Here is a 27,616-nt window from a genome sequence, read left to right as displayed (position 1 = left end):
GTTGAACCTAAAAGGTCAAAGTTGGAAATGCTGAACCATACAAAAAGACCTAGAAGCTAAAAACATTTGTTAAATGCAGCTGGTGTTCTTCCTTTCATGAGTGATCAACAAACTTGCTTATGTTTGAAAAGAGATAGTAGCCACAGCCATTCCATTACAGGGAACTACAAAGGTATAATAATACATTACATAGACAATACTAAATTGGATTTCAGCTGGAAATGTGATCTACTCATGCCTTACAGATCCTCTTATTATCAAACAGAATTTTACCTTGACTTCCATCACCAGTATCAATTCCAGACTCATCCCATGAATCTACAGCACTGTCTGCACTTGGAATGGTGACTGAATAGATATCTGAATATTTGTGGGACTTTGGTATTGATGAGACATCATCTTCAACATCACTCGGCTCACTAATATGTCCAGAGACTGAAGATTTGTTTGGGCTCGATGCTAAAAGAAATGTAAATTGAAAACTGTCATACTGATATTTACGCTAAAGTTATGATGTTTAGAATGTACTGTCAGTGAAAATGGTTAAGTATAATACAGGAAACCTGAACTTACTACAAAATCTTTCAAATGTGTACATCTGTTTCACAAAGAAAAAAAAAATCTGCATTATATTCATTTAGTTGCGAGCCTCAATTCTATAGCAGATAAGGAATGCACACAGCACAGCATGCAAGTAGGAACAATGATCTCCTAAAATACTACATCATTTTCTAGAAATAATCTTTCTTACCAAAGCATTTTTAGTTGCCAATAAACAGTTTATTCACATAAAAGTTGTGCCACTAACTAAAATATTATAGTATAACAAATGTAAAATAAATAAATAAATAATAATGCAGTACGCACAGATGAATTAGATGGTATTAAAAAATTTGTGATACTACACATAGGTTGGAATGTTGCAGATCTTTTTTCATATTTAATAGCTTTGAACAAGAAGTGGAATACTGTAAGGGATATGTGAATTGATAAAAAAGACAGTAATGATGTATGGCTTTAGTTTCTCTCTCTCTATTTCTCTCTGTGGTACATACTACAAGGCCTAATCATCCATCCATCATCAACCCCTTTTCTCATTTTGCACATGGGCACTACAAGGCCTAACATTTGCCAGAAAATCTACATATATAAATAATACAGTGCATTAACTAAAGGAAACTATACAGTGGACGTGGCTTCATGAAAGAAAGAAGCATAGGAACCAGTGGAAAATGTAGATCACAGTGCCGTTCAGTTCTCTTTCCATATAGTAACTTCTACATATCAAACATCCAGTATAAACTTGAATTCTTGTTCTTGACACCTTTATGATCCCAGAAGATTGCTGCATCAAAAGGCTATGATGTAACATCTTTCTCAATATGCAGCTAGTATTAAACTACCCCCTCTCTTTTTTGTTTTCCTGTGTCTTCTTGAAGCATTGTACCCCTTGATTCTCCACAATCTCTGCTAGGGATACATTCCAAAGTCCCCTCTTCCCTTACAGATATTTGGTCTTCCCTCCTACATTTAGCAAGTAAACACTTCTCATGTCTATTTTTTAAACTTGTAATATTCAGTTGCCCTTTTTGTCTCCTTCCTACACTGAATCATATCATCAGCAAACCATGAAATATATTGCATTACATATAATGCCATTCCTCCTGTTTATCTCCATCTTTCTGAAAAGTATTACATATTAAGGTTTTGTTTCCCATCCCCCTTTTCTAGCCACTCACGCTTCTGCCATCTAAATGCTATTTGCTTTACAATATAGAGGAATAAAAACAGCATTTGCCTCCAAGATATCAATATCAGCTACTCCTCATTACTGTCATAGTCATTAGTCTCATCACTATTAGCATGAAATGCCTTCATTTAGTCATATTGCTGAAATGGCCACCTATCAACTTCTAGATCTTTCCAGAACATCCATATTTTTGCCTTGCATGGATAAAAGTTTTGTTTTCCTGTAAATCATTGACATTTACAGACAGTCAATCATGACAGACAATATAGTTTCACAACTGTCATTGTTCAGAAAATATGTGCTGATGGAAAGCATTCTCTATTAACTTTTTTAATGGAATTAAATTAATATTTAAAAATTGTCCTTTATTTTGAGTCTTTGCTCCCGCATTATTTTTGACATTGTCCAGAATTCTTGAGCAAAGTAATTGAGAGGTATATCAAAGTACATTCACCTATAATTCTTTTATCCAATTCTAGTTTAACAGAATTGTATCTTTTTACATAAATCTCCACATTTCAGCCTATATGGCTCTTTTAGAGATTTGTTTTCCAAACCTGGTAGGGGCAGAGGTTGCATTTTTTGCTAAAGTAGCGGTATGTTGCATGAAAGTAAATGCAATTTGGGACAACAGGAATGATGGCAAATGGTAATATTAAATTTTATTATTTTGGGCAAAGCATAACATATACTGGCACTGGATTTACTGATAGACAGACAGATTAGTAGTGTACGAATGTATGTTAAACACATGAGAATGGAAGGAATGGAAGCTTGTGCTAACAGAAAATGAAACAGGAAAATCTGGTATATATTTCTTGAGTGGCTAAAACTTTTAAATAGCCATAAGAGATAAAGGTACAAAATTAATCAATGGTGGGATAAAGGGTAGATGTGGACATCTGACTCAGAAAAGAGGAAAAATAAAGTGAATAGAAAGGTAAATGCAGATTAAGAAAAGCAAATGCCTACCTGAATCAAGGATCACAAATAGTTTTTAAGGTATACAACAAAGCAGATATGAAATAACAGAGAATTTGAGGCATTTAAGGAGCAAGCTAACCTATGTCACTGTTCGTGGTAACAGGATGTTACAGCAAGACATCATGCTTATCAGATTTTTTGTGTGGGATTCCTTTTGCCTGGCATGGTTTGTTCACAAAGGTAAAGCACAGGTGACCAGCCTCAAAGCCAGACATAAGTAAATCCCATCATAACTCACACCATGTAACTGACATTACTTTAATACAACTTTTATTAATTTATTTACATATTTATTTTATTTTAGACATTTATTTATTGACATTTGATTACTGGGAAAGACGACTGGGTAGGTGGCCATTTTCAGCGGAGGCCCCAAAGTATTACAAAAACATTTTAAGAACAATAATTTTACAGTCTTCAAAAATAATACAACATCATTTACAGTTTAAATAATTATACAAAACTGGACATAATATGAATTCATTATATCTAATTTGGACATATTGTGAATACATGGGTTAAGAATATATACAACTTATTTGACAATGACTTAATATTCAGAGAAATCTTAGCAATTTAGAAAAATTAAAGGTAAGTTAGTATAATACAAACACAAATTGCAATATGGATTGAGGGAAAAAAATGGGTTATGGCATATTTAGATAGAAAGTCTGGGGAGATGAACTGACTGAAGAAAGAATGTGAGTGAAGAAGGGGGTAGGGGAAGGAGGTGTAAGGTATGAATAAGTACTTGTTCATACTTAGGGATATAATTTATCCTGGAGATGAGCAACAACAGAGCTAGATTTTAGCTAGGAAGTTTTTCATAATAGTTTTAAAGGACTGGATGGAGGGTATTGATTTGATGGATACAGGTAAGACATTCTAGCCCTTAGTAACATGATATGAGTACACGTCATGGCCAATAGATCTGATAGGTTTGTAGATTAGCAACACAGCATGAATGCAGATCATGCCCGACAGATTTGATAGGTGTGTGAACAGATAAGAGTTTTTGGTCATTGGATTGTAATGACTGAATAGGAACACTGTTGGGTAGAATGGTATTTTGTGCTAAAATGGTATTTAGTGCCAGAGAAGCAGGTGAATGCTGGATAATTGTATAGGTGGTAAGAAACTGTGTATATGTTAGCTGATGGGGTAGTTGTAACCAATTTATACGTTTTTAGGTATTTGCACAAATCTAGCCACTTTATTACAGCATTGTTTAAGTTTTGCTTTTTGTGATGCCTGGAGGTTAATAAGGATGGGAGTGCAATAAAGTACTGCAGGGAAGAGGTAAGTAGTGGCAAGTGTAGTTTTAATTGTGTTGGTGAGAACATTTTTGGCTCTATAAAGCATTCCTAGCTTTTGGTGTTTTTTTTAATTTAATTTTGTATATGTGGGTCAAATTTTAGATTAGTATCCACTATCATCCCTTATAATTTGCTATGAGAAATGACTTCAGTTGTTTTATTAAGAGGAAAGATTTTAAATCTTGTTTTTATGATGGAGGGATTTGGGAAAAAATAAGTTTTGTTTTTTTGGGAAGAGCATAAGTTCTGAGTTACAATGCAATATTTCACTGGCTGTTAAAAGCTTCCCAAATCATTTTTTGGAGATATCAAGTTGTCTGATATGCATATGAATGTGGAGTCATCTGCGTACTGTATTAGGAAGGCTTGTTGTGCGGATGTGTGGAGGTTGCTGGTAAGAATATTAAAAAGGAGGGGACCAAGGATAGGGCCTTCTCGTACACTGTTGCTGACTAGGAGGTATGGAGGGAGGGAGGGTGGAATATCATTTTACTAACTGATACCTATTGGACAAGTAGTTTTTTGAACCATAGAATGGTGGGCTGAGACAGCTCTAGTGAGAATATTTGAAGTAGACCTTTGTTGTGACAAACTGAGATGAAGGCTTTAGACAAGTCTATAAATAAACAGGAGACTAGTTTTCTATTGTCTCTAGTTTTATTGATAGTATCTATAAGGGTTAAAACAGCAGTGTTTGTACTATAGTGAGGGAAGAGGGTAGACTTTTATAAAGGTTAGAAGTGCAGCATTAGTACTATACGGAGGGACAAACGCCATGCTGCATGGGGAATAGTTGTTCTTCCTCCAGAGATAGTTTTGCAGTTGTTTTGAATGCATTTTCAAGTATTTTGGAGGCGAGTAAGACTGCTATACGTCTAAACTTAGTGAAGTCTGTTGAATTTCCTCCTTTGTATAGAGGGATAACGTGTTGGACACCAAGAGGTAGTCTGTACTGTGATTCAAGAACAACTAATACAGCACTTAAACTAATTCACTATAGCATATATTTTGCAGTGCTAACAACTTTTTCTGAATTCAAATGAGCATTAATATTTGGTTAAGATACATTGTGGTAAGGACTCAAGTGATATCAGCAATTTTGTGATGTAATGCATTGCATATGCCAGATTTCATTGTGCTTTCAAGTGTACCTATTTATTTATTAATTTATTTATATTTGTTACCTATATAACATTAGTATTTATTGCTATACTTGCTTTAATGGTAACAGCTACTGCTGTTAATAAACGTGTACTTACTATCCAGCGTAAATATTTCACATGATAACTTATTAGCTAGTCTGTTTTATTGTCAACCACAATGGTCTATTTTAATTGTCATCTTGTGTGTTGGAAAAGAGCCAAGAAGCACCCATAACTTCTCAGGATGCAGTATGGGAACAAGCTATGTAGGCTCCCTATTGAAATATAGGCATTTGTAATGTCAAGTGCAGTCATGTGATGAAAAAAAATTAAAAATGCAAGAGAAGAGCACATATCGAACATCACTCTTTTCCTTTAAACGTCTTCTTTGCAAGGTGCAAGCTCCCGTTCATCCCTGATTTGGGCAAGTGTCCACACCCCAGAACATATATATAAATAGATTAACTCTGATACTGATACTGATGTACCTTGGAGACAAATGTATAGTCCATGAAACTACCATCTTGGACTTAGTATCTGTAAGTCTGTTTTTTGGCAATGCAGTCTCTGTTTTAGGACTCATTCTAGTGGATCCCAACATTTCAAATGGTTACCAGCTAGGTAAGTACAGTGCTATCTTCCCCACAACTGCAGACCTGATTTGAACATCCTATTGCTAGGTGTCATGTCTGATGCTGGTAATAAACGTGGGTATTTTTGTGTCATGGATCTGGTCTGCCAGCTTGGCTAATGCAGTAAGTACCACACTGCTGTACAGAAATGAGATGCAGTCTTGTGTTCATAGCCCAAAGTTCCTGTCAGTGATGTCTCATGCCCTCTAGCCACTGCAGATAATGAACTCATTTTTTTTTTTTTGTGGTCCAAGGTCCTTTAAAGGCCTTTTTCTATTTCTATGGCATGCTCAGGAATTATCTCAGGGTGTTTTAAATATGCCAGATTCAAACAGCTATCAAACAACACTTTCATGTTGAGTAGCACTAATTTTCCCTAAAAGTGATTGCTGCAAGTGTAGGTCGTCTCAATGAATACAAAATATTTGAATGACATTAAAAATCAAAATGGTTCACAAGCAATAATAAAAATACATTTTCTCTTGTAGGACATTACTTCCCATGCACACCTACTTACTATGAGATTGCTGCATGTTAAGGGACAAAGTTACCATTGCTTAACCATCCTTCAGATGAGAACTTAAATTAGGGACTCATTTGCTTGAGTTGGTACTATCTCAAATGTATGTAAATGATCCCATGGCACCTATTGAAAATAGTAGAGTAAGTTCCTCAATGTTCATGTCAAATTTTCCATAGTAGTAGTAGTTGGTATAAATACCACCTCAGCTGGGACTAACCTGGTCAGCAAAGGGCAGATTGAATGAAAGAAAGAAAAAAGAAAAATAGATAGATGGCTAGATAGAAAGAAAGACAGATAAATAGATAAAAAAATGACCTCCACTGTCAAAAGCACAGCTCCACATGATTATGATCATCATGGTTTGTCTATGATGTACACGCTACTCCCAGTTGCACTCTGTTCTTTAATTAAAACATGACTTCATGGCCGAACAGCATCTTCACCATTTGTTTAATTTACATGATAATGGCATAATAACCTAATGAGAGTGGATTTCAGAGGTGGCAAACATAGACATGATGAGGTTCTCATGATGGTCACTCTAAAGGAAGATAATGGATTCAAACATCATAAATCTCAGAGACCTGATGAATTATAATTAGAGCATTAATATAGTTTACTACAGTGACTGAAGCACTCTAGATGATGTTTGTTAATTGGTTATATTGTGAGAGAGTCTTGCCAGAAGACTGAAAAAAGTGATATCCACTGTGTAAGAAATGAATTTAGAAAGAATGCATAAAACCCGAACACAGTCAATCTGACATCAGTATCTTGTAAAGTGATGGAGAAAATACTTCACAGAACTCTGCAGAAAATTCTTGTAGACAATATGTTGCTGGAAGATGACAAACACGAGTTTACTACAGGAAGGTCTTGTCATGTATTTTCCATGACTTGCATCCTATGGATGAGGCGTTAAACGAGGCAGCATCTGCCTGAGTTGGTACTTGCTCATGTGGATGTAAACCATCCCATGACACCTATTCAAGGCAAACACAATAATCTGATAGACACAAACATTACAAAAAATAACAAAAATAGGTAATTTTTGCACTATTTGGAACAATATTCCTCCACTCTTTTTCCCATAATAATTTTTTTCAGTTTTATAACCAAAGATAAAGTGTATTATGGAAGCCAACATGAATGGACACTATCAAAATAATGTCAGAACTGTTTAATAAATAAATGGTTAAGCGTTTCATTTCATCAAATACAAAACGTCATCAGAACAATGTACTTGAAAGCACATCACATTTAAATACACATACAGTCCAATCACGTTCATGAATTCATTTAAAGCTATACACCAGTAAAAAAATCAATACTTCACAAAGCTTAAAAACATTTTTAAAGATATAAAAAGCACAAAACCCAAGTGTGAATGTGAAACCTGCACAACAGCTGCTAAAATAAGAAGTCAGTCTCCAAAAAAATTATATTAATTATATTAATAGCTTATCCATATATGTGTGTGATCGTATAACTTAGCCTAAGCTTCAATACTGGCATAATTGAGACATTCTCATTCAACCCAGGAGCAACAGTGACATTCAATCTAAGTTACCATTAAGGATCCATATACTCCAGCAATGTCTCCAACTGCTTCCCATAAGGGATTTGTTAACTTTTTCTATTTTTCTAAATTTAAACTTCTCAAAACCTTTATATATGTGCAGTAATTACAATGGCCACATTTTCTAGTCCCTTCTACTTTGCTGCCCCTATTAAGATGTGTCATTGCATCCTTTTCAAATACACTTTTTAGATTTCTAGAAGTTTTATAAACAAAATGGGGGGTATCCCCCACTATTGGGGGAATAGAGAGGTTAATTTTTAGAATACTTCAATTCTTTTCTTCTATCTTTTGAAATGTTTGTGAAACAGTGCTGTGCTGAATTACACACACCCTTACGTATGGACCTCTCAAAGGTAAACCTAAGTTAGAGGTGCTTCACAAAATGACCTCAACGTTTCTTAGAATTTCCTTGTGCTTGACTAAGAAGTATATTTTTTCGCACATTAACTGTTCAGTGTTCTGCACTGTCTTTATTTTTGCTTGACTTTATTATTTATATAATTGCTGACCAAATTTTGTTTTCTGATCTGTGCTGAATTTTTTTTTCTCAGAGAGTTTGTAGTGAACTTATTCCAGGGTGGAAAATCTGGTCTACTAGCTTTTGTGTTATCTGATTGTCTCAAGGCTTGGCTTTTGTTTTGTTGGTATAAAAATATTACCTTTATGTGAATTCCTGCATATTATTGCTAGACTTTCCTTGTGCCTGACTGAGAGTGCTTCTCAAACAAACTGGAAATATAGAGCTGATAACTATATTTTTTCGCACTTTAACTGTTCACTGTTCTTTATTTTTGCTTGACTGAATTATTTATATATTTGCTGACCAAATTTTGTTTTTGATCTGTGCTGAAATTTTTTTTGTCCTACCTGCCCACCCAACTGCTGTTGTGTTCTTAAAGTTGGTGGCTTTTGCAGTTGCCCGCCCCTACTGTAAATGTGATCCGCTCCCAGTCCCATCTCATTAGGTCTTTCTACCTAATACAGACATCACTTGGGAAGGCCAAACTCCTTAGTCCCTTAACCATAATTTATCTTCTGTTCTTGCTCTCTCCCTTTCCACTTTATAAAAACAAATAAAAAAAAGACACTTTATTCAGCTGCTTATATTTTTCTGTATATATGTTTCTTCCTACTACTCTGTTACTTCATCTTGCTTTTTCATGCTACTTGATGCTTGTTCTTTAAAGTGTTCAACTGTATCTTTTCTGTTGTTTTTATTACTGCTTATTTATAGCCTGTCTAAATTGTTAAGTGTTATTCTAAGCTCTTAGTTTTGGTTTAAGCACTTGGGCTTTAGGCCTACCCATTAGCTCTCCCTGGCCTTTCTCCCTCAGATTCTGAGAAATATGGATGGGCAATTTCCTACAGTTTCTCCTACCAGTCTGGTTGATATGGTCATCTTGAGTCAGTGTAGAAAATGACTCATGTACACATCTACTACTACCACCTAGGAACACAGTTTGTGAGAAATGCAATTACATCAGGAACCTAGAGTCCAGTTTATCTAGCACTGAAAAGGTTTCAACACAATCACTAGGCCTCAAACTCTACCCACACCTACACAACACACATCCACATATGCGGAGATCCTCCACATAAACATACCCAAACAAAGGAGACCTTGGAGGCAAAAACACATGCGATCTCCACAGCCCTCCACACCACATACCACACATAGTCCACATAATTGTGGCTTACAGCCACTAAGGCTTCACCATAAACCCTACATATTAATCATAGGAGACTCCATTGTGAGACACACAAATGTGCCTCTCACCAGGCTGGATAAGGAGAAAGTCACGGTTAGTTATCTTTCAGGTGCCAGAATCAGCCATATCACATATGCACTCATGTCTTTCAACAACAGGTACTGTTATGACTCTGTCATAGTCCATGTTGGCATGAATGACTTGAGTACCTCTCTGGTCTATATGAAGAGAGACATGATTGAGCTCGCTGATTATGTGTCCCAGGCAGGTATGTCCGTAGCCTTAAGCAGCATTCTACCATCACCCAGAATGAGGCCTCAATACAAACAGAAAATGATTGACTTTAACAACTGGCTTAATTTCTTGTGTCATTCCAGGGAGATCCAGTACCTGACAGCCTGGAAAGATATGATCGACAGATCACGATACTTTGCCAGACATGGCCTGCATGTGTCTCACCTGGGCTTCAGGCTTCTGGCAAAGGCTCTTGCCTCCCTCACAGTGCCGCCTTTTTTAGGAAAGTCCTGAGGTCGATAAAAACCAACATAAACATTTCAAAAAAACACAAATTAAAGGTCATGCTGCTAAACATGAAACTGCACTCATTGCAAGCATTCTTAACCCTGGAAAATGCTGACATCTGTGCAGTCACAGAAAACTGGTTCAAAGCTGCGAAGAGAACCCCAGCCTTACATGGTTACTCATCCTATCATGCATTCAGACCCCAAACTGTGGGCGGTAAAGCCAAAGGAGGTGGAGTTTCAATATACATTAAAAACATACACACCTCCAGGCTGGTCAAACAGTATGACGCACAGGAAACACTCCAGGTGCAGTTAATCATTGACAAGACCCCTATTCAAATCACAGCTAGTTACCGGCCCCCCAAATCTGACTCAAGATGCCCAAGCTGCCTATTTGGACCCCTTTGACTCTATCAAGATTCAACCCTTTAACCTGATCCTGGGTAACTTTAACTTCCCAAACATAAATTGAAAGAACTACTCATGCCAGAACACAAATGCCCAGAGATTCCTTGCCTTGGAAGAGCTAGATGATACCCCCACAAGAGGTGTAAATACTTGGACTTGGTATTAAACAACATGAGTAACCACGGCAGCATCCCTATAGCATCATCCTCCCTGCTAAGATCTGACCATAACGCGGTCACTTTCAAAGTCGCTATCTCCACCAACCGGCTTCTAGCTAGGATCAGACATAAAAACATCTCCAAAGCTGATAACAGCTTCCTGAGGGAGGGTATAAACAGCTTCACAGCCCCCTCCTCCTCTGTAGAAATTGGCACCAATATCCAAAACTACACCAAAGCACTACAAGAGCATTTATATAGATGCATGGAATCAGGAATACCTGACAGGACTAAATAATCCTCCGCAAGGAAGAGTAAACCTGTCTGGTGGACATCTGCAATAAATAAACTCTATAACAAAAGGAAAAAAATTGCTGTCCAAGACAAAGAAGGAGCAGGTGCCCAACTGGAAGAATGTCTCCTTAGCCTGAACAAGCAAATAAGAGCACTAGTGAAATCCTCCAAAGCAAAATTCGAGTCCAAATTGGCCACATCTACTAGAGACAATCATAAGGCCTAGTGGTCAAGGACACCACATATACAAATGCCGTAGATATAGCAAACTTGCCAGCTGACAGATTCAGTGAAAACTTCACCCCTCTGTCCCCCCATCAGTAAATCAGGAAATTCCCAGTACATGCCCCCTTCCCCTTATATCAAGGCAACAGATCATCACTGCTCTCTTAAACGCAAAAATACAGCCTGCTCAGGACCCAGTAACATACCAGGCTGCATCCTAGTTGAACTAAGGTAGGAACTTACAGCACCATTAGTCGCCCTATTCAACCAAAGCCTGAATACCGGCTTCATTTCAGCTAAGAACAACCACTGTCATCCCTTTACATAAAGGTGGAGCGCCCACCAATCTGGGAAATTATAGACCCATCAACCTAAACAGGCTGATCTGCAAGGCCATGGAATGGATTACCATGGACCTCATTAACAAGGACACTGGCAACCTCCAAACACTCAATCCCACACAGTCTGGCTTCATCAAGGGGAGGTTATGTCTGCTAAATTTGGTTGATTTCTTTGAGACAGTCACCAAAGCCATGGACGAGGGGAAGACAGTGCATACCGCCTACCTTGACCTGGCCAAAGCCTTTGACACTATTCCCCACTCAGGCATATTGGATAAACTCTCTCAACTAGGCATCATTCCATATGTTACCAGATGGGTAGCAACTGGCTCACTGATAGAACCCACCTAGTCAAAATTGGACAAGCCACCTCCCACCTCAAGCAGTAGGCCTGTAACAAGTGGCATACCCCAGGGTTCAGTCTTGGGGCCTCTGTTACTTGGGATATACTTTTCTGAGGTGCAGGCCAAAACTAGTGGGCTATGGTTGACCAAATTTGCAGATGTCTGCAAGCTGGGTGCTGTCATCAATTCCCCTAGTGATGTGGACATCCTCCAAGAGGGTCTCACTCAGACAAATGACTGGTACCAGAAACATGGCATCAAGCTGAATAACAAAGACTGTATCATCATCCCCTTTGAGAAGAGTGACGTCCCCACAAATTATCACATTAATAACAACATCCTATGCAAGCAATCAGTCATGAGGTATTTGGGCACTCAGGCTGATAGCAACCTGACTTTTGACCACCATGTTACTTCCTTTGTATGGAAAGCCTTCTACATGGCCCACCTCATAAGTAATGGTATCATATCCAGGGACAAGGAAGTCAGAACATTCCTGCATTCTTCCCTTATGAGGTCCATTATTGAGTACAATGCCCCTTTCGGTATGTACTTTCCAAAGCACTTGCAGCAGCTGGAGAGACCACAGAGGTTCCTCATCAGGTGACTCTGGGGCCTCAAATATCTACCATACACAGATAGGCTAAAAGCCTTATCCCTCTACTCAGTCTCATACAGACTCCTCAGAGGTGACCTCTGTCAGGCAGACAAGGTGGTCACGGACCCCACCTTGATGGGACTGCTGCATATCCGCAAGTCAAGCTCCACTTGAGTAACTTGAATGCGCGGCCTCAACCTGGTCTGTGACATCAATAGGACTTTTTAGTGGGACAGATTTGTGTCCCAGAGACTCCCCCATCTATGAAATAGACTCCCTCTCCACATCAAGCAGAGTACCTCTTTACCCCTTTTTAAGAGCAACCTGGATAACTGGATGGGAAACAGAAAATATACCCCTGAGATTTCACCCGTGTCCCTGCTGGACAGGGGCATCAGGTGCTGACTTCTCTAAACATGGGCTAAACTCTTGGCTAGGCTTATATGGGCCTCAGGGCCAATAGCCTAGTAACCTTCTACTATAGTATAAGAGGAATTTGTATTGTGTGCCCTATTTATCAATAATATCTGGGGTTATTTCCTCAATTAATGTTTTAGGTTACCCCTCTCATTAAACATTTCCTAGAGTTTATGAATTTCTTGAATAAAAACTTCTTTGGTGGAAATCATCTGTGCTAGTCTGATACACTGACCTTTTTCAGACTTTTTTTCTACTTTAAAGGATGAAAACTATTGAAATGCAAATATGCATTACTAAAAGTCAGTTTTCTATAGATGTTTATTTCCTTCCTGTCAAATTGATATGTAAAATTCAAGAAGTTACCAGTATGATTGAATACTGAAATAAAATCTTTTAAATGCTTCATCGGATCCATTCCATTTATCTTCTCGCTCATTTTCATAACTTCTCCTTTTATAACTCTTTATCATTTTTTAAGCTACATTCTACTTATCTGTCTATAAATTATTCCTAAACTCAAAAACATCCCAGTCTGATCTTTTCCCTGCAGCCATCATGCTATAATTACATTAAGTGTTACTGTAGGTTATTTCTCTATTCAATAATTAGTCAATTTATGTTAATTTCTCTCTTGTTTTTTGTGTTAAAATGTTATATTCATGTAAGAAATATTTAAAAATATTTAAAAAGCATGTAAATAAGGCTATGTATAGATGTTTCTACTCTGCAATTATAAATGTACATCATGTGCCTCCTCTGAAAATGGGTTTTGCCCAGTCAGACTTTTTCTGGTCAACAAAGACAAATAAATAAGTTAATAAGTAAACAAATATATAAATAAAGATATCTTCCAAGAGATGTAAATATAATTTCAAAATTTGTAATAATCTAATTTAAAAAAAAAAACTCAGTTCCCAGTGGGTTAAAACTAAATTAGCACATACCAGGGCACATGTTTTTAAAATATTTCACCCTCAAAGTAAAGAAAATTGTCGTGCAAGATGAATTCCATAAAATCCATTATAAGGTGAAAGTCTCTTCCTTGATGGAAATGACATCTCAAAAAAATTGAAAACCTTCCATTTTTGGAATACAAGTAAAAAGTTCTTTGACATCATTAGTTAATAAAGTTAAGTTTTCTTCCCAAAGATTCTTGCATAGCCTACTTAAAAAGTCCCAGGAATCCTTTAGTGAAAGAGTAAACTGTAAATACACAGATTTAAGCACACGATCAACAAACACAGCCAGTGAAAGAACACTGTGAAACATCTATGGTTTTAGTGGGGGGGGGGTATTGTCTTTGTGTATTTTTGGAATACCAAATATGGTACGAATTTTATGTGAGGTATTAATAAGATAGTTGAATAAATCAACTGTTAATAAACCCTGAAACATATGGTCTTCAAGGTGAAAGTCTGTTTCCTATATGCTATATTCATCTCATTCCTAGAACTGGCAATGTACACAGAATTGTCTTGTAAGATCCCTTACTAATATAATCTGTTATCAAATAGAGTCACTCCACCACCTTTATTGGGCTGCATAACCCTGATAGAGTTATCATTACTTCATATGTGTAATAAAGGCCATTCCTCACTGATAAAGTTAAACCTAAATGTGCCATTGCGTTGTTTAACAAACCCGTGAATATGATCTTTTTGCATGCTTTCTCAAAAGCGAACACCAAAGGCTGTCACACAAGAGTGAAAATACTTTTCTTTTTGCACTTTTCACTTAGGTTTGCATGTTGTCGACATCTGAATTAAATAGAATAGCCATATTCAATTTCCTAGCGTACAATTTAAGCTTGACAATAGCATCCAATGCATCACATTTCTTAGCTGAAATGAATTTAAGACTTTTTGGAAACAGACTAAGATGGGCTGACAGAACATCCAAATGGCTATAGTTAAATATGTTAAAGCCTTCTTGGGTCAGTAAGATTCCCCCCAAATCTTTGTAAACCTTCTCTTCGTTCTCACCTCTCCCTTGCTGATGGACTTTTTGTATCCCTAATTCCTTTGATGGTTTGGTTTCTGATACCATTGGGGTCCCATTTCTCCTTTCTTTTCTGGCATCCTTTGGGACCATCTGAGTGGAAGGTATTCTAAAGGGTCATCTAGACTACCCAAATCAAAATCATTCCTTTCTACATTAATTTAGTTATTGTTCCTACTGTTAAATTTGTGGATGTTTGTTTGTACACAATTATTATTGTCAGAGTTATTGCTTACTTTTATTGGTTTTTAACAGAATATATAATGTTTTTCCTGTATTGTAACATGTCCTTATTAATCTTTTTCACGTTCCTATCTCTAATTACCGCACGTTGTCTGCTTTTTAACAACATTATATAATACTGAGTTTTGCAAGTTTCAAATAGTAAATCTTCACTTTTTTTTGTTTAAAACAGAAGTCTCATTTGTAAGTACTGAAACAGAGTCACTGCTCCATAAACTAATCAACTAGCTTTTTAAAATGCAATAAAACTGTCATAAAATGTACTATTCTTATCCAATCCATTAGGAAAATTGTTCAACCATAATCCCTGTGGAACAGTATTCCATTTAATACATTCCGATAAATAGCTGTTGTCTAATTCCAACCTTTTTATTTTCATAAGTTTTTTCTTGACTGTACAAATAATATTTGCCAACCTGAAGTGTTCTGAACCTGAAGGCAAGGATTCAAAATCAGGAATACCATTTTATAAAAATGAAAATGTATTGGTTAACCAAGCAGAAAGGTTGAAAGTATTTCTCTAATTGTAAATAGTAGAAGACTCAGTAACAGTACCTGAAACAGTTTCTCTAGGTCTTGCACCCTATTCAAACTCCCCGTTGCACTCAGAAACTCCTCCATTGGACATACGGGAATTCTGCTATGTTAGTGTTGAATGTCACAAATGGTGCAACATTTGTCTTAGACTGAGATGAAGTCCAAAGTCTAGAATTATAATCAGGTGGCCTGTTAAAATTCCATGGATGGATATACAGCATATGGTTGCTAATCACGTTAGCTATGGAGTGCTGGGTAAATAATTCAATCAATTTGGTGAGCTGTCCTTTGACATTAGTCACTTCCTCAGCTAAGACCTCCAATGAGACTGCGTGAGGATTGCTAATCAACAAGTGCCTGCTGTTGGCACAATCCATAATGTCAGACTGCATGCCCAGAAAAAGTAAACTGGAAAACTAAGAAACATACAAACTTATATGTTTGTTTTGCTGATGTACAAAAGGTCCATCAGAGCTGGATGTGAGGATACCTTGTATGCCAGGAATAGATAACCTCTCAGTAACCTGCAGGAGACTAAGTATAGAGAAAGGGCTTTAAGGTGATCCATATAGGACAATGTCTTTATACCCTGGATTCTCCTGGTAAAGAAACTTTTTGATTTTCAACTGTTCCATGTGTCTGGTCAGGTACATGCCATATTGGGCATTATACTTAAAGATGGGTCTAATAAGGGCCAAATAAACTGGCACTATAATGTCCTTGGACCTGGATACCATGTCCTTACGTATAAGCTAGGTGACATAGAATGATTTTCTTACAACCTCTGCCATATGGTAAACATTGGTGAAAGGTCAGCTTACTATCTACATATGTTCCTAGATCTCTGCCTATTGGGTTAGCTCTTAGTGGGTGTCTTACTGATGGAGTAATTAACTTGAGAGGCAGTTTTTGCAAAGGCATATTATGCATTTCCTGGCATTGAGCTTTAATCTGTGACTTTGGCACCAGTCCTTTGTCTGCGTGAGACCTTCTTTTAAGATGCTTGTGTCATGGGGGAATCTGTATTAGCTCTCAGTTTGCAGTCATCTGTGAACTTGGTCAGCTAAGGGCCCTTGAAATTAACCTTTACCTCTGAGAAGTGAATGCCAAATAGGAGCAGCCCCAGCATGGAGTCCTGAGGTACCCCACTGGTGACTGGTCTCTTAGAGGAGGTGATCTCTGCAATCCTGATGTCTTTTGTCTTGTTTGTGAGCCAGTTAGCAATCTAGCAAGTTAGTCTGCACTGTTACAGTTCCTTTTTTCTTTTCAAACACCTTTACTGAATTATCACTTGTGACATAGGCAAATTTACATTCATATAAAAGTAATCAAATTATATTAACATAACAAACATTATAATTCAGATATATTTCCATATATCATATAACCTAAGCAATATTACATACATTATTCAATTCCTGCTTTTTTTTTAGGGTCTATATTATATACTCGAAGTTTCAAAACTTCGAACCTCATATGATCGACATCATATGAGTGAAGTTTGAAACATCGAATACATAATAAAAAATAAAAAAAAAAGAAAAACTAAACGCTCTGAGCATGGGGACAAGCCCCACCCCACACACCCGCTACTTAAATATACCAACTCCGAGATCGCACTTCAGTGCAGAAAAGGGAAATCCTTCCCATTCTGCACTGTACGGAGCCATTTGTTTTAACCTTCAAACTTGTAAAAGTTCGATCATATGGTGTCAACCATGTGACATTCAAACTTTTACAAGTTCAAGGTTATAATAGGAACCCTTTTTTTAAACAAGAAACACCTTCATTAAACAATCACTTACTACACAGGCAATCATACATTTATATAAATGAAAACAAACCACACCAACACAATCCTAGTCACAAGCATGCCGGGTGGGCATACTGGTCTGATGAGGGAGATGATTTTTCTGAGCTATGATACAGAATTAGAATTACCTAGACATGGTAAGGCTTTACTGTGTCTAATAATGGTGTCTGTCAAAAAAGCAATTACTAGAAAATGGAAATCAAAGTCTAAACCAGCTATATTGGAAGTAGTGAATATAGTTACAGAGATAAAACAACTGTAATTGGGATCTTTAGAAAAGGATAGAAGCAAACTACATAGAAAAAAATGGGAATTGTGGGAACAATACATACAAGGGAGTAATGAGGCCTAAAAAGCAGCAGGACTTAAATGAGCTATGTAATGAGTGAGAAAGACTGGGTAGATTATAAGTGATGTATAATGTTTGCAACTGGGAGTGTGTCAGTATGGTTTGTGATAAGTATAATTGATGAAAAAGTAGATATAACAGTATTGCAAAATTGTTGTAGTATTCTTCAACGCATTTATGAACATTATTACGGTACTGCTAAATACAACATAAACAATGCTTTGACTAGACATACTCTTAAATGTAATGATTCTAATTGTTTTTCTTTTGTCATTTTAGATAAGGTTTTATATAATCTTAGTGGTGACCTTTGGCAGGAGAAAACTGAATTTAAGGAACTGCTGTGGCAATTAAAGCTCATTGCCAATGGACCTCCTTGTTTAAATGACTTTATTTAATTAACTCCAGTATTAAAGAAAAAAAAGCACAGAAGTTATAATATTTATTTATACACAATAAAAATTCTAAAAAAATAAAATTATTAAATACTGTGTCTGTAAATTAGGGTAGGAATTTTTTTTTTATAAAGTGAATGGTCTCTTTAAAGAGTATTTATATGGTTTAATTGTTTAATTAATTGTTATTGTTGAGTTTATAGAATTTTCCAATAAATGTCTTGGTTACTGGGATGTGCATGTTTTCTGATGAAGTCCTGTTCATTTGTTGTTGGATGAAAAGCTGATTATTACTTTTCCAAGCTTAAAATAAAAGTCTCACCATTCATCATTCAAGTGTGCATCTTATACATCCTTTCTGGAGTTGGCAGCCTGCTCTGTTTTGGTACATTACTTTGTGTTTTGGATTTCTGGTTTTACTGTTTTATTGTTGAGTATACACCTTTTTTATGTGATGAAGAACATTCTTTCCACTGAGTAAATATGCCAGTAACAGTATTCAGTAACTCACCCCCTTATAATATATATTTGTATTCTATTTGGAAAAGAATATTATGAACGGTCGAAGAGTCACCAAAATGTTTAAACTTGTCTATGTTGAAAAAATACACTGACATTATTCAATACAGACTGCAAAGTTTGAAATAAAGACACTAAATTCACTGTAGCATCAGCAATCATAACTAGAACACTGTATAATAACTGCATTCATAAGTAAAGAAAATAAACCACTGAGAGGATACCATTGTTTAACTCCTTATAGACTGGAATTGCATGTCTAAATATCCATTTACTAATAGCCTAACACAAGCATTTCTATAGACACTTTGTGATATGTGAAGTTTGGCAGACAAATTTGTCATGGGACTGTTTAATGTGGGATGGGGGAGTGCTGGGTGGTAGCTGTGTGCTAGGTTATCTGGATGGCTGAGAAGGTTTAGGAAACGGTTAAGTGAGTTGGGATTTGAAGAGTAGTGAGGTAGTGTGAGGGGTGTGGCTTGAAGGGTTTTTGAAAGGAAATCCAGAGTGAATAAACACATTTTGGTGTCATCTTGTTGTTGAGCCAGGATCACATCCCAGATGACCTGAGGTTGTGAGTAAGGTAGGCCTTGGGTAGCTATAAGCAGTGAGGAGAGTACAGCTTTGTTGGGTTTTTAAGAATTCCCTTTTTTTTTGCCTTATAAAAGATAAATAAAAAGATTAAATGTAGTGGTAGGTCTGTTTCTGGTGTGGGGCTTGTTTTCCAGTTAATTGAGGCTGTGGTGGTGTCAGCTTTTGCACGAAAGGGGTATTTTAAGTTGCTTGCTAGGTTATTAGGAAGGTTTTGTGTAATTATTAACTTTCCCCAGGCGTCTAGTGCTGCACCGTCCTTAGGAGAGGTTTTGTTTAAGTATTAACTTTCCCTGGTGGGCTAGTGCAGCGCCGTCCATAGGAAGAGGTTTGTTTAATTATGAGCATTTTTTTGTTTAATTATAAATTTTCCCTGTGGGCTAGTGCTGTGCCGTCCATAGGAAGAGGTTTGGTTTAATTAGGTGTGGTTTGTTTAACTATCTTTCCCTGGTGGTCTAGTACTGCACTGTCTATAAGTATAAGTTTTGTTTAATATTAATGTTCCCCGGTGGTCTAGTGCTGCGCGGTCCATAGTAAGAGGTTTGTGGTAATTCGCAGGCTAGCTACTGACCGTTAATGGGCAGATGCACATGTGTAATGGCACTGGTGCAGCACTCAAAAAAAAAAAACAGAAAGAAAGAAGTAAATAAATAAAATTACTACATGCAGTATATTCGTAATATTTTTTTAATCAATTTTGGTTGTCATGATGTCGCCTCGGCCTACAATGTCCTCCAAGAGAAGTTAACTCCCCTAAGCCTTCATTCCTGGGGTCTAGTGTTGGTGTACAGTGGTGAGTAGCATGGCCATGTTGTTCCATGGTGGTCTAGTGTGTTTGTGTGGTGTTTGAGTGGGGCTAGTGTAAGGGGGTTGGAGGGGTGTTGGTTTGTTCATTCCTTGGTGGTCTAGTGCTGGCGTATGGTGCTTGTGTGGGATGGCTGTTTGGTTTGTTTGTTCCCTGGTGGTTTAGCAATTTTGTTGTGTGGGATGGCTGTTTGATTTTCTCCTTGGTGATTTAGTGTATGGCTCTTGTGTGGGATGGCTGTTTGGTTTGTTTGCCTCCCTGGTGGTCTAGCGGTTTGTTGTGTGGGATGGCTGTTTGATTTTCTCCCTGGTGATCTAATGTGGTGGTGTGGTGGTGTGTGGTAATGGCGGCGTCCGGTTTCTTGATCCCTGGTAGCTGTTTTCCTGGTGGTCTAGTGCTGAGGGGGCAAGGCAGAGATGCTATGTTTTCTCAGGCTTGTCAAGCTGTGCGGCTTGCCGCGCATGCGAGGTAGTGTGGGCAATCCATGATTGCCGTTTTCTGTATATAAAAGAAAAAAATATATAAAAACAAATAAAAAAGAAAGAGAAAGAATGGAGGAAATCTAGCTGTTGGTGATGCATGCTTAGACAGGATAGGTATGTGTGGTGATTTAGATAGGATTAACATTAAGACAAAGGTATGATGCATTTAATTTAAAAGATAGCTGACGAGGCAAGTTTTTTTTTTCCTGGTATTTCAGAAGGACCTATTGCGATGGTTGACTACAGTGTGAATGACTGGAGTTTGAATGGGTTTGAGGCAGAATAGGTAGCTTACTTGCTTTATGATGCATAAGGTGGTGGTTTCTTTTACACAGCATATAGATTGTTGATACTGTTGCATTGTCAGGCCCAGTTATTGAGATTAACTTTATTGTGCCAAGTTTATTGTTTGTCATTAACGTTTTTGTTTCTTTCTGGGTAATTATGGCGGAGGCTTTGAGACAGACATGGGCCAGTATTGTAGCACAGGCTTTAGATTTCTTCAATGACATTCCTGCTGAGGTACCAACAACTAGCACACAGGGTGTGACCACTCGTAAGAAGCGGCAGATGACTACAACCCAGGCATCCAGGGAGAAAAAAGCCAAGCAGGCAGCATCGGCAGAGAAGGCTACGGAGGTGATGATGCCCCCTGTGTCAGCTGCAGGTAATAATTCATCAAGCTTGAGGGAGTGAGGAGGCTGGAGCAGGTGCGAGGGGTGAGGTAGGGGGCAGTGAGAGTGTCCAAAGGGGGCTACTGGGTAGTAGTTTGGAGGCTTTAGCCAAGTGTGGAGGGGTTTTTGAGGAGGAAACCCTGTTATTGTTAGATCAGGAGTTAGGGCCAGATGTCCATGAGGTAGGGTTTGATTTTGATTGGTTGACATCACAGGCCCTACGACAGGAAGGGGCTCCCATTTTATTGACCCCGCACATATCTCTGTTAGTAAAGGAGAAAATTTGGAAAGGGGAGTTTGTCGATTTTTTTTAATTGATTGATGAAGACGGGGTTCAGTGGTTGACAGAAGTGGAGATGGCTAATGGGAAGGACTTCTTGGGTGCATTAGGTCGCAAAAGGGTAGGGATGTTTTAGGCTAAGACATGGGATAATTGGGTCCTAGGTTTCATTTATTATTACTTTTGGCTTATTTTTTGACTATTAGGGAAGCGCAGAGGTCGAAGTCCGGCTATGCATGGTTATGGTATGACCAAAAATTTCGCAAGCATAAAGCAGTAGCTAAATCTATGCATTGGGAGGTCAGACATCTGGATATTTGGCTGTCCACCATGATGGATGGATGGATACCAGTGGAGGGGGTAGCAGATTATCTCAACCATCTGAGGGAGGTGCAAGGATATGTTGGGATTTTAATGCCGGTATGTGTTCCTGGGTGGGTTGTAGATTTGCTCATATTTGCTCAAAGTGTATGGGGGCACATGAATTTGCACAATGTGGGTGGGTGGCGGTCAGGCACCGCACTTTAGGAATATGATAGGTTGGAATAGTTCCCATTCAGCATTGCTAGGCAGGCGTGGTCGGGCTAATTTTTGGGGCCAAGGGTGGGATTCCTTTTGGGGAGGTTAAGGGAGTTTTGGGGAACCATTCACCTATTAAGGTGAATGTATTGAAGGAATTATTGATGCATTATCCACTGCCGGTGGTAGTGGGGGAGTTAATAGAATGTTTTTCCAAAGGGTTTTCAATTAAGTCTGCATTGGTGGGGGGCGGGAGGGTGGGGAGAAATTTGAGGTCTGTCAAGAGGAGGGAGGTGATTTTGCAAGAGTTTATTGACAAAGAGTGTCAGGCTGGGAGGATGTTAGGTCCTTTTTGTTACTTTCCTTTCCCTTGGTTCCAAAGAAAAAGCAGGGCAAATTTCACTTAATGCATCATTTATCGTACCCTGCGGGTGAGTCAGTGAATGATTTCATTCCTAGTGAAGAGGGTAGAGTAACGTATTCATCTTTGGATGATGCAGTTCGGGTTATTAGGAGTTTCAAGGACCCTTGGTTAGTTAAAGTAGATATTGAGTCAGCTTTTCATTTGCTACCTGTGAGGGAGGAGGATTGGCCGTTATTAAGCATGGCAGTAGGGGACAACTTTTATTTTGACACTGCCATGCCTATGGGATGTGCGGTGGCATGTGCTACTTTCGAGACGTTTAGCTCAGCGTTGCACTGGATATGGCAACAGAGGGTGGAGGATCAGCAACCTGTACACTATTTAGATGATTTTTTTATTGGTGGGGGAAGGTAGACAGGGGGCACAGGTAGCTATGCAAGAGTTTGTGGGGATGTGTGAGGACTTGGGGTACCTTTGGCTAAGCATAAGTTGGAGGGCTCAGCAAGGGCCTTGGAATTTTTGGGGCTGACGGTAGAGGCAGAGCAGGGTTTGTTTTGTCTGCCTGAAGGTAAGATGGTTAGGCTGCGGGACAAGTCTAGGCCTAATGTTCGGGTGAAGGATGTTATGGAACTGTTGGGTTTGTTGAACTTTGCATGCAGGGTAGTGCATCCTGGGTGGAAGTTTTGTCAGTCTGTGGCATTTTTGTTGAAAGGACATAGGCATGAGAGGATTTATAGTTGTGGATGCAATTTTTACAACAGTTTAATGGGATTTCATTTTGGCAGTTGGATTGGGTTACACAAGGAGAACTGCAGTTATTTACTGATGCAGCAGCTAGGGGATCAGGAATGGGTACTTACTTTGTGGGTCAGTGGTTTGCTGTGATATGGCCAGAGCATTGGTCAGAGGAGTGGAAATAGGATGTTGCCTTTTTGGAGTTGATGCCAATCTGGGCAGATTCGGTAATATGGCAGGATTGTTTGAAGGGGCGGAAGGTGGTATTCCATTCAGATAATTCTGCGGCGGTGAGAGTGCTACAGATAAAAATGGCTAAAGCACCTCGCTTGTTATTTATTCTTAGGAAATTGGTGTTGCATAGCTTGCTGATTAACTTTTCTTTTACAGGGTTACAGGTACTGGGGGTTTCGAATGAGATAGCTAATAGTTTGTCTCATTTTCAGTTCTGCAGGTTCCGTCAGGTGGCTCCAGAAGCAGCTTTGCATCTGTCAGTTGTCCCACCCAGCACTTGGCAGATTGGGCAATAGAGATTGGCAGGTTGGTGCAACAATCATGGGTGGCATCCATGAGACGAGCCTACGGTAGAGCACCGCTTTATGTTGACAAATATTTGTGGCAGTTATCCAATGAGGACTGCGTGTGGTCTGAGAATTTACTGTTGCATTATCTAGCAATGTTGAAGGTGCAGGGAAGGGCAGTGCGAATGGTGAGGGTGGCCTTAGCAGCCATTGCTGCGTATACTCGGTTGGTTGGATTAGAGGATTTCACTAGGTCGTGAGTGGTGAGTAAAGTGTTAAAAGGGTGGGCACGAATAGGAGATGGCCGGTTACAAAGGATATTTTAAGGATGTTGTTAAAGGGTTTGGGTAAAGTATGTGGTTGTTTGGATGAGTATGTGTTGTGGTGTACTGTTAGTGTTTGGATGTATTGTGGGGCTTTTCGTGTGTCTGAGTTATTGGGTTCGTTGGTATGGGAGGATGTGTTGATATTACCTAGGACAGTGCATATTAGATTGTGTTCTTCAAAGATAGATCAGGAGGGGCTTGAGTCACCCATTGTTTTGGAGGAGGTGGGGGTAGCTTGGAGATATCCCATAGTTTGGGAAAGAAAGCTGTGTGGGGCTCGGAAGGGTAGAATACAAGGATTGTTTTTTTCAGCAGTAAGTGGTAAAGCACTGACAGGCGAACAGTTGAATGTGGTTATGAGAAGGGTGCTTTGGAGTGTGGGTTTACAAGGGGATAAGTTTTCTTCACATTCCTTTCAGATGAGTAGGGCATCTGATTTGGCTAAGGAAGGTAGGTCTGTGGAAGTAATCAAACGGGTGGGTCGGTGAACATCCAATGTCTTTTTGAATTATATTAAGTAGTTTGTAGAGGCTTTGTTTTAAAAAAAAAAAATATATATATATATATATATATATATATATATATATATATATATATTTATTTATTTTTCTCTCTCTTCTCTTAGATCAGGGACGGATTATCATTTTGGGCCATTCTTTCATATTCTGGGCTGCTAGGCATGCGGAGGTTAGACCCAATGGAATGAATCTGGGTTTGGATCATTTTGGTTTAAAAATCATTTGACATGGTGTAAGAGGGCTAAGGTGGAGTCAAATATTGCAAGAATTTAATGGGTTGCAGATTAAGTGGGGGTTGCCTCAGGTGTTAGTGATTCATTTAGTGGCAATGACATAGGCTGGGTACCGAAGAGGCAGTTGGTTTGTCAAGTTCGTGAAGACATTTTAGCATTGCAGAGGATGTATCTCGGGATGGTTGTTATCTGGTCTGAGATTATTCCTCATTTGGTATGGAAAGGGGCACGGGATTTTACTGCCATGGATAAGGCTCACAGATATGTCAATTTCAGGTTGGCGAAATATTTGTGAGAAACTGGGGTACATACGGTTCGGCATGTAGAGTTTGACAGTAAGGATCCAGTGTGGTATAGACCAGATGGAGTTCATCTTAACGATTTTGGTCTGGATTTATTTAACCTTAATTTGGGTTTGATGGTGGAGGATCTTATGAAGAAAGGTATTGTTTGAGGGGGAACAGCCCTTTAGGGCTGGTGGGCAGAGAACAGGATAAGGCCTGACCCTCTTCTGTTCCCCCTCTACAGGATGGTGGATGGAAAATTGGTAGTTGTGAGGTATTAAGGTGAGCGGGGACACTGCCTTTGTTGTTCATCCAAGGTAAGTGGGTACACTGCCTTTATCTTTAGTTATTTGCATATATGGGTGAGTGGGGACACTACCAGTATGTTGATTTGATTGATGTTTGACACAGTTTTGTTTTTGTTCAATTAGCTAACTGTATTCAAAGGGTGAGCAGAAACGCTTCCCCTATGCCTTTCCTGTTTTAATAAAGTTATGTTATTAAGCAATTTTATCACAATAAAGGTCGTCAAACATCTGTGGGTGTTTGTGTATTTTATTAGGCCCGTGACAAGTGAAGTTTGGCATAGACAAATTTGTCACTTGACTGTTTAATGTGGGATGGGGGGTACTGGGTGGTAGCTGTGCTAGGTTATCTGGGTTGCTGAGAAGGGTTAGGAAAGGGTTATGTGAGTTGGGATTTGAAGGGAAGTGAGGTAGTGTGAGGGGTGTGGCTTGAAGGGTTTTTGAGAGGAAATCCAGAGTGAATAAACACATTTTGGTGTAGTCTTGTTGCCCTCCCTGCCTGACCCAATTGATTTTAGTTTGAGGTTTGCTGGGTGGAGAAGAGGGTCAGGCCTGACCCTTTTCTGTTCCCCCTCTACAGGATGGTGGATGGAAAATTGGTAGTTGTGAAGTATTAAGGTGAGCGGGGATGCTGCCTTTGTTGTTTATCCAAGGTGAGCGGGTATGCTGCCTTTATCTTTAGTTATTTCTATATATGGGTGAGCGGGGACACTGCCTGTATGTTGATTTGATTGATGTTTGATACAGTTTTGTTGTTGTTCCATTAGCTAATTGTATTCAAAGGGTGAGCGGGAATGCTGCCCCTATATCTTTCATGTTTTAATAAAGTTATGTTATTAAGCAATTTTATCACAATAAAGGTTGTTAAACATCTGTGGGTGTTTGTGTATTTTATTAGGACCATGACAAAAGTATTTGTAGAACTATGGATGTTATAGCTTTTCAGAATGTCCCATAGGTTAGAATGAGTGATTATGTCAAAAGCTTTTGACATGTTACAATAGTAATAACCCATGTCTATTGTGTATATTGAAAATGATCTCTCATAATAACACTAAGACAGCTTTAATAGTCTTTTTACATATTTCAACCACATCTGGGTGAAAAAAAGTCTTAAAAACTCTGGTCAGTCTCTCAAAAAGTACTATGCAAAACATTTTGTAATCAGAATTAATAAGACTTAATAGTCTCTAATTAGTTAATAGCAATCTATCCCCTTTCTTGTAAATACATTTCTGAATATCTCGACAAATAAGATTGTATTTCATGCCGAGCTTAATCATTCATTAATCATTTATAAAATATATTTTTTCTGAAACAATGGCCTACATGATAAGAAAAGGGTATGTCATTTACATCAGAAGAGTCAACATTAACATTCTTCAATATACTATCTAATTCCTCCTTTAGTACATGTTTAATTAAAGTAGCATTATCAGATTCTGATATAGTGGTAGAAACCATAAATGGACTAAGGCTGGGTAAGCTTTTTAGATTTTCGTTGCATATGGCTCTGTAAAAAACAAATACCTTCCTACATCTGTAGATATTGTAAACCATCAGGTATTGCAAACAATCCATTAAGTTTCTTTTTTAATGCTTTATTCAGAAAAAAGGGGATACTTATGCTTTAGTCCCTTTCACTACATACTTTTGTTTAAATAATATTTTCATTCTACTTTATGTGTAGTTTTTAAACATCTGCTTAAAAAGTTTAAATAAAAAAGAGTCATACTCTTATGGTAGAATATTTCTTTTTTTTTTCTGACCACATCTCTTGCTTCATAATGCAATATATAAAGAAGACATCACTTGGTCCAAATGGCAGAGTAATCAATAGCAATATAGAGCTGATGATAAAGATTAATCCAGTTTCCACAACACAGTCAACCAGTAAATTTTTAAACTTCTTGTATATGTGTATCCTTTTTATACTGAATATCATGGCTGCATGATCTGAAACGTTAAATTTAATTTTGTGAAAGTCATGCAAAGGTAAATCAGATGGATATGCAAAGTAATCAGTTTTAGTAGGCAAAGTCTCTCTAGTATAAGTAGGCTATAAACTGACATTTAATCTTAGTTGTCCTCAGGATAGGACTTCTTAAATATTTTAACATCCTTATTAATTTTTTCCACATTTTCATAATGTGGCAATTCAAATCATCCACTATG

General features: G+C 38.1%; 1 protein-coding gene across 1 annotated transcript in view; it reads right to left on the bottom strand.

Annotated features, from left to right (window-relative positions):
• Positions 1–27,616, bottom strand: part of GRIP1 (glutamate receptor interacting protein 1) — a 2,220,015-nt gene that overhangs the window by 326,744 nt on the left and 1,865,655 nt on the right. The window contains exon 18 of the mRNA XM_044088060.1: positions 274–459. Within this exon, the coding sequence (XP_043943995.1) occupies positions 274–459 (186 nt within the window). The remainder of the gene's footprint in view (positions 1–273; positions 460–27,616) is intronic.

The sequence above is a fragment of the Protopterus annectens genome, chromosome 11.part0 (assembly GCF_019279795.1).
Source record: "Protopterus annectens isolate FY-2018-M chromosome 11.part0, PAN1.0, whole genome shotgun sequence".
NCBI lineage: Eukaryota > Metazoa > Chordata > Ceratodontiformes > Protopteridae > Protopterus > Protopterus annectens.
Note: the sequence above shows the minus strand (reverse complement) of the source record. Positions and strands in the feature narration are given on the sequence as shown.